At 36.7% G+C, this 8,743-nt stretch overlaps 1 protein-coding gene across 1 annotated transcript; it reads left to right on the plus strand.

Annotated features, from left to right (window-relative positions):
* Positions 1-4,581: 4,581 nt before the first annotated feature.
* On the plus strand, positions 4,582-8,088 carry LOC122668816 (photosystem I reaction center subunit IV B, chloroplastic-like). Its single transcript, XM_043865352.1, has 4 exons — positions 4,582-4,593; positions 6,983-7,244; positions 7,358-7,423; positions 7,825-8,088. Exons 2-4 carry the CDS (start codon positions 7,020-7,022, stop codon positions 7,927-7,929), a joined length of 396 nt encoding a protein of 131 aa, XP_043721287.1. The 5' UTR covers positions 4,582-4,593; positions 6,983-7,019; the 3' UTR covers positions 7,930-8,088.
* The last annotated feature ends 655 nt before the right edge of the window (positions 8,089-8,743 follow it).

The following is an 8,743-nucleotide window of genomic DNA, read 5'->3' on the forward strand; positions in this document are numbered from 1 at the left end:
CGATCCGACATCCATACTTCATCAATTCATGGCTTGATTGAACTAAAGAGCGGCAATGAATCAAGAATTCAGGGTCTTCACCACGTACATCATGATGAGCTTGACTTGAGGCGTAATCATCAGACAAAGAGACTCATCAATGGTAAAGTCCCTTTAATCTTCTTTAATTTGAGTTAGATGCTTAAATAGTTTACTAGTGGGTCCCTTAAATAATTTCATTCTTGATTGATTGACTTAACGTCTAAAGAAAAGGCATTTAAATTGTTGGAGTAAGAGAATGAAAATTAAATACGTCTAAGAAATAAAAATGGAGAGTAGAGAACAAAAGTCCTGACGTGCACTATTGGGTCACATGTGTGATATTTAAGGAATGTAATCTTCATTTGGAGCTTCCCTTGTTTGTATTGCTTCTCTTAGTAAGCTTCTAAGCTACTAATCATTTTGATTTTGCTTCTCAATTTTTCTTTTTGTATATGCAGGGTTTAAGTTCATTGGGCGTAGGGTGTGTGCTCAGACATATGGGGTTGGATGAGCTAAATGATCGATCTGCCCTTTGAATGATCCAAACCCCATCCTTGTTCCATCCCATGTGTCCAGGCGCAGCATGCGCCCAGATGTGACTCCAAAGCAGAGAACAACACACCACTAGACTTTTACCATTTTATCTTCTTTCTATATTGTATCATTGATCCAATATTGTCCAAGTATCAATGTTGGCTAATACGGATACAATCAATCTGATACCAATTCCTAAAACCCTACCTACTACATGGGTAAGTTAAAGAAACAACGGTTTTAATCATTAAAAGTGATTTAGGTAATCATTAAAAGTGGTTTAGATATTAGAATTTGTAAGGCACATGATTAAAGCTGACCCCAAAAGGCAAGGTTTTTAAAATTCAGAACCGGGTGTTTTTCAACGATTCTGATTCGCTTTTGAATCGAGTTGTCTAGGAATCGGGGGTTGGGACATGATTAGAATTTTCCGAAATACAAGATTGCTACAAAATAGAAAATCTATTTCCTGTAGTGAAATAGAAATTCTGGAAAATATTTAGAAAAATACAGAGAGAATCCTGTTATGATCGATCTGGAATTTTATAGACTTTCTAATTTCTTTTCAGAACAGTCATGACCTTCCATGTTTGTTAAATCTGATTCGTTAGATCATTTGGCTAGACGATCTTTGGGTCCCGATAAAATGACTGTTATCAAACAGTTATCTATTGCCATAACTGTTTCGAGACCTCCTGGTGAACATGGAAATAAAGTGTACCACGGCTCATCAACTGAGTTATGCAGTTGTTGGTGACTGTTTATGATAGTTACATTCCCATATTTAAACTAAACCATTAAATTACAAGAAATTCCACTACCTGAAATAACCTTCTTTCTCTTTCTTTCCTTATTAAATAGGAATCCATTATATTAAAAATGATATAACACCCATCAATTTCAATTTATAAAAAAAAAAAAAAGATTTAATTTCCCAAATTATCCCCTGTAAATCTTAGAAAATTTTCCTCGAATACACTTGCATAACCCCCCTCAATTCAGTGTGACCTAAGAAACGAAGATAAACAACAAGATGAGTCAATGGCCTTAAACCTTACTACCTTTTAACGGCCCTTCGGAAACAACCCACGACCCAAACTATTTCCTGAAGAGTAAAGCTAATACTAATTAGAAAGAAAGGGCCAAGCAAGCATGTGAAAGCCTTGCAAGATTAGTTAGCACATTCCGGTATACCTTAAAAAGGTGATTACAACCGGAATACATGGGCAAATGAGGACAAGAAGCATCTCCCAAGGAAATTTTTTCCTCTCTTGTCCGCTGCCCGGACAGGGTCGTGCTATCCCCTCACAAGGGGCGCGAAATGAAGACTTAACCTCGTGTGGGCAGTGTTTTCAGGCAGGGGGTTAGGTCGTCATTTTGTGCCCCCTTGTGAGGGGACAATACGGTCCTGTCTAGATAGCGGACAGGAGAGGATAATGATTCACCTGTTAAGCACCCTCGGAAATGACAGAATTGCCATCTTATTAATATTTTTTTTAATTCCTTTTGAGTAGTGTAGTTACACTATCATTGAAACGAACCAAATTAAAACTTGGCCCATCAAAGGTGGGAAGCATTTTCTATCCAACTCTCTTGTCTTGCTCATAGTCGACAAATTTGGATTAGGTATATAATTCATCAGAAGGAGAATAGTTCGAGTTTAATTTATTTTAGTAATTCTAAGGCAAGATTTGGTATGATTTCTATTTTAATTTCGGATTGATTTTATGAAATAGTCAACAACTAGATTTTTGGTCAAAATAATGAACTTGGTTTGGTTGTATCAATATGAAAAGTTTCAAGAATAAAACAAATCCACTTGATAGTTCAATTTCTGAGAATAGATTTTCTATATTTCTTTGGAAAGGGTGGTGGTGGTGGTGGGCTGATGGTGGCGGCAATAGTGGTAGCGGTGGTGGCGACAATAGTAGTGACGATGGTGGTGGTGGTAGCGGTAGCTGTGGCGGGGTGGTGGCGGTGATGGTGGTAGTAACGTAGCGATGGCGTGTGGTGGTGGTGGTATGGTGATAGTGATAGTGAGACCATTAAGAGAAGAAGAATGATGGTATTTTGTTTTTAACATGACATTACTATTTTTTCCATCAAATTAACAATGTGCTCATTAAATAGCAAGAGTGAAATCAAATGAAATTGAAATTCTGAAACAGCTCCTCAACTATTTTAGAATTTCTATTCCACTTGATTTCTATATAACCGAAAAATAAAGTGCAAAAATCAAACAAAACAATTTCTAAAATAGAAATCATCCTTTGAAATTGAAATTGAAATAGAAATCATTTAATCAAATTTCAGTAAAAAAAATCAGATTATGGGAAAAAAAAAAAAGGAGATTCAGACTAATTGGGGAATTACTAATTTCTATTTTATTGAATTTTGAAAGAATTCCAAAAAAAAAAAAAAAAATCAATTTGTTTTTTATATTTCTATTGAAATTCTGCTAGATTTCAAAAACTTTTCAACTTTCCAGCTCCTCTGCATGGAACTTAACCGGTAAAAATGGATTAAAGATTAGCTGGGTCAGGCAGCTTAGATTATAAAGAATCATATCCTTCGGGTCAAGATCAACCTGTTCCCACTTCCCAACAATCTATATATATAGGTGTTTTCTATTGATTTAGGTGTGGTGAGTGAATGATTATAAGCACATACAAATGCATCAATGATTCAAGTGGATCCAAGTGGGGCTGAGACTGATCTGGGAGCCTGCCTGGAATAATGTAAATACATCAGTTATTATTACTCCCCCTATAACTATAAGAACTTCAAAAGTAATGCACACACTCTGCTTTCCATGAACAGTGTAAGTGATCTCTAGAACCATCTGTTAAAACAAACACCAAAGAAACATGAACAACAAAACGAAAAACAGAGTATAGATGACATATAGATTTAATGTGGTTCACACATTAATATGATGTGCTGCGTCCACGGATGAAGCTGAAGATAATTTACTGTGTAATGAAAGAATATTACAATGGAGATCTCTCAAGAACATCAATACAACAACAAAAACTCTCACCCAAATACCCCAACTCCAAAATATTCAGATCTCACTATTGTTTCACTTGCTTACACAATAAGGCACGAAAACATATAAATACTCCTCCAACTGGGTCGGACACACATAACACCACCTAAAAAGGCGTACCTACTGCAAGAGGTTCCCACCACTACGGGATCTGGGAAGGGTCATAATGTACGCAGCCTTGCCCCTGCTTCACAAAGAGGCTTTTTCTAGAGACTTGAACCCGTGACCACTTGGTCACAATGGAGCAACCTAACCGTTGCACCAAGATCCACCCTCATAACACCATCTATAAAACCAAATAACCAAACTCAATTTTTTTTGGTTTTTGTTTTTGTTTTTGGTAGAATAACCTAACTTACTCCATAAGGGTAGAAGTTGTGAGCATAATCAGTTCAAATGGCAAAATATATAAAGTAACTTCATGTATCATCATGTCTGATAGTTCTTTGAGGCTTAACCTAGGGATAGAGCTGTAAATGGATAATCGAAAATTCAAATTCGATCTGCATCCGTATTCGTTTAAGGGCATTCGTATTCGATTAGAGATATCCGAAAAAAAATCCGAATCCGAATACTTAATTGTAAAAAATTAAGTAAATAACGATCTTGAGGGTTTTTGAAGATTCAACAGGTTCTAGAATATGAGGAAAAGAGAATCATGATCTAAAACTATGGATTGAGCGTGAATTGTATCCACTAGGGGGAGGAAGGTTCGGGTCACACAAGGCAAAGGTGTAAATGGATGGTTGAAAATCCGAATTCGATCCGCATCCGAATCCATCCGAATCCGTTTAGAGGTATCCGTATTCGACCAGGAAATATCCGAATCCGATTACATCCGATCCGTATCCGAACCAAATCCGATCCGTTTATAGGCCTACCTAGGGATGATCTTTTATTTAATCTGTGGGTGTAATCTTTTCAACTTGAAACTGCGGCCTGACCTCTTCTTCACCTTTGTATTTGAACGAGTGATCCATCTTTGCATAGTAGATATTGTCATCAATAATTGACCAAAACTCATAATTTAAGAACTACATCATCATAGTTTTTGCCTTTTTGGAAGGAAATATTAACAAATTTCAAGGAAGATGATATCAAAGATGAATAAGCATAAAGGAATACCTGTAAGACATGATTTCCCTACCATTTCTCTTTTACAAAAATGTATTATGAGAGTCGAGAGGCGATTACACATCAAAACCTGCTACCTCCTGAATACTAACTTGCTTCAACTTTAACCCCAAAAACATTATTTGCTCCAACTTTCTTCATATGACCATCTGCAAAGTGAAAACTAGGGGTGTCAATGGGCCAGGCATCTTAAAACCTCTCAGCCCAACCCTAAGGGTCTTAAAATCTGCCCAAGCCTAGGCCTAGCCCACTTAATAAAGCCCATATTTATTGTTAGCCTTAAAATATATTAGTGGGTTATAAGTGCATACAGGCTTGGGCCCATATTTATTAAGTGCGTATAGGGTCGGGCTGGCCCTGCCAAGGCCTAGGCCTCAACCTAGGGTGAGGAAAATACTAAACCCAGCGACCCTGGTTGAAACACAGGCCCAGCCCAGTCCTGTTCAGGCGCAGGGCATCTTCAACTCAAGATCAATGCATATGCCCAGAAATTGAGCTACAAACTAATGCATTTGAAAAGGGTTTCTAAAGCGATGGCTCCCAACTCCAACTAAACATGCATCATGCCATGAGTGTGTTGGCTATGTTGACAACAATGAGCAACACCATAGCCAAGCCACATTGCTCAACTTTGGACATTATGGTCACTTATTAATTTCGTGTTCAGTTTTTGGTTTTAGAACTTAGATCGGAATTTCGTGAATCAGCTTATTCAACCTGGAATCAACTAGGGTTAATTTCTATTAAACTCACTTCTACGCATATTTAGTCCAACTGATACCAGCCTAATCTGACCGATTTCTTGCCGAGTCCAGTTGATTTTGGGACAATTGGAATCAGGATCGATGGTCCCAAATTTCTAAAAGTCTTTAAACCTTGGTTTGGATTGTTTTACATTTTTTTTTTATTTATAAATTTACCATTTTTTGTTTTGTGAATTTAAGGAACTTATACATATTCGGTTATATAAATTGATAACGAGTTCGAGCTTAGCAGGGTCTGTTAAAGGTTATTGGTTTTTTTGTTTGAATCAGGATACAATATGTATAAATCGATTCGGATTTCTTTAGTTTCATTCAATTTACGTTCTTGGTAATTCAATTCTAAATTTGTTTGTGGAGATAACCTGCTGAAATAAACTGAATAATGAAATTACAACCTTTTGAAGATACATCTCATAAGTTCAAATTTGTAATCTTTCAACCCTTTTGCACAACTCAGTAAAAATCCCATAGTTGATAATTTCATACAACTAAACAAAGACACGTGATTGTTGGGTTTAGTATAGTTTAAGTACGTTTGAAATTGGATTATACATATTACACTTTATTCAGTTTGATTCAATTAAAAAAGAGAGTTTTCAGTCTAAAATTGAACCCATTCGAATGAAATTCCACTTTTCAAAAACAAAAATGAATCAATTTTTTTTATTCAATTTGATTTGATTTTAAACAGTCAGTTTCAGTTTTAATTTTCTGATTCCAAATTGACACCCTTAAGTCGAGATTGATCCATTGGACATTTGCACCATGTATTATACCTAGGAGGATAATCAAAGAGAAAGAACCCACCTCTTAATAGAGAAGTGATGGCAACTTGGGAAGGTCTACTCCAAGCGATTGAAGATAACTTGGATCATATCATCGTCGAATCTGATAATAGGAAGCTGATCAATTATCTAACTGGTTTTAATATGAATCTACCTCTATCGGTGTCTCCTATTCTATATGATATTATCTAAATGGTATCCTATCTAGAGTCATGTAGTTTCTCTCTTATTCTAAGAGAAGGAACAACTTGGCTGACTCCCTTGCCCGGAGAATTTTAATCCTTAAGGTGTAGGACCAAATGGCTATATCTGCTCCATGTATTCTTGAAGGTTGTAATTCGTAATCCATGTGTTCAACACGTTCTCATCAATAAATTTTTATTTTTATTTTTTATAAAAAAAAAGAAGGAATTACTATGGAATATGTTCCCTATTTAAAACAAAACACAGTATTTGTTATAAAGAAGAGCAGAGGATGGGGTTATCCACAAGGTTTAGATATGGTGCTGACATGGCAGCATCCAAGTGGAGGAAATTGTTATTGTCAACCTCATTTCCCGTTTGGGATTGGAGATAGTTCTACACAAAGCAACAAGAATCAAGAAAAGATTTGATAATGCTTGTTTGCTGGTCTGAGGCCTCTCAATCTTATCTTCTTTTTTCTGATATGTCTTGAAATCTTTTACTTGCTTCAGAACGCATAGAAAGAGGAAGAGAGGGTATTGGTAAGCCATGGCTAGTTGTAACATGGCATCAGTAGCATCTGGATTTGTTTTCACATCTAACCTCACCTCCACAACAAACCCATCTTCACGGAACTCAGTCTCCTTTCCTTCTAAGAACAACTCAAGGCTAGTTGTACGTGCCTCTGAAGAGGCCACCACCGCCACTCCCCCCAAGGAAGGTGGAGCTCCGCCGCCTAAGCCTCCTCCGATTGGACCCAAGAGAGGCTCCAAGGTACTATATACATGGGTTTCTTTATCTGATGTTCTACAAAAGATTTTTCATTCTATATCTCTATATGTGTTAGTAACTGGTTTGTGTCTCATCATCTGTTTCTCTTTCTTCAGGTGAAGATTCTTAGGAAAGAATCCTATTGGTACAATGGCATTGGATCTGTTGTAGCTGTTGATCAGGTTAGTTCATTCAGAGATCATGTCTCTGTGTGTCTATGCTGTTCTTGATCCAGCTTAGAATTTAATGGCTTCCAAGATACTTCTGTGTTCAGGAGAATTTCTTACTGGAGACATATGCATTTTCATCAATCTGAATAATCCAAACTTTAAGCTATCTCTTTTATATCACTCATGTCTGATTGATGCAATGTTTTTTTGGTGAAATGATTTGATGCAATGTTGATCACTTCACAAAGAGTATCTTTGGCTTGAAGGGAAAGCCTAGAATGTTTCTAATCTAATACCAACTTTTTTTGCTACTGAAAATTATAAAACCCAAAATAAGGGTTCCAAAAACTTGTTTGATTTTTCACTTCTGGGTAATGGTTACTGTTGTTCACTTGATCTTGTTCAATGTTCAGGATCCAAAAACTCGATACCCGGTCGTGGTTCGGTTCAACAAAGTCAATTACGCCAATGTATCTACTAACAACTATGCATTGGATGAGATCCAGGAAGTGAAATGAGAAAGAAGGCTTCATGCATCCTTAGTTTGTACTTGTAATATTCTTCTGTTACTGTGCTAGCATTTGTGTCCACAGATCTCTGTAATACTCCTCTATGCTATTTCTTTACTTCTATTCCTACTTAATTGTGGTTATAAATTTATAATTGCTCGGAGTCCAGTTTTAGAACTTCCCTAATCTGAACGACTCTGCTGTAATTCATTCGATGGCAAAAGGTCTCTTGCATTTTATCAATGACGTTATGAACAGTCCCGAGTGTGGCATGTGATGCTAGCCCATCCTGGGGAGACTTTTAAAATCAAGAGCTGTAATGTAATCTTCATTTCTCACTCCCAGCACAGAACATGTAACTAAATGAACCCAATTTACAACAAAACATGAACTGCTGCGGCTTTTAGAGAGAAAAATATTGGTGTCAATTCAACATATAAACATCCTTCATAGATCTATGCAATTGGATTGACCAGTGAATTTAATTCATCTATGGAGGATGTCTTCAAGCAGACACCTTGCTGTTATTTTGGAGCACATCCAAACCTAGTTTGATGGTATCTCATATCTGAAAATCACACCATATTTGGAGATCTTTATACGTTTGGATGTGATCTGTGGTCTCCAATCCATTCAAAGATTTGTCTTCACCTTTTGAACAATTTCATTACCGTGCACCCATCCTCCTCATCACCAGCATCTTCATCTATCACTGAGTTGTCAAGCATGGTGACCTATTTGTCTACTATTAAACATCCGGTTCCCATAGTACAAGAAGAGAGAAATGCAGGGAAAAGTACACTCCATAATTCTTTTTACACTA

Source organism: Telopea speciosissima, chromosome 7 (assembly GCF_018873765.1).
Source record: "Telopea speciosissima isolate NSW1024214 ecotype Mountain lineage chromosome 7, Tspe_v1, whole genome shotgun sequence".
NCBI lineage: Eukaryota > Viridiplantae > Streptophyta > Magnoliopsida > Proteales > Proteaceae > Telopea > Telopea speciosissima.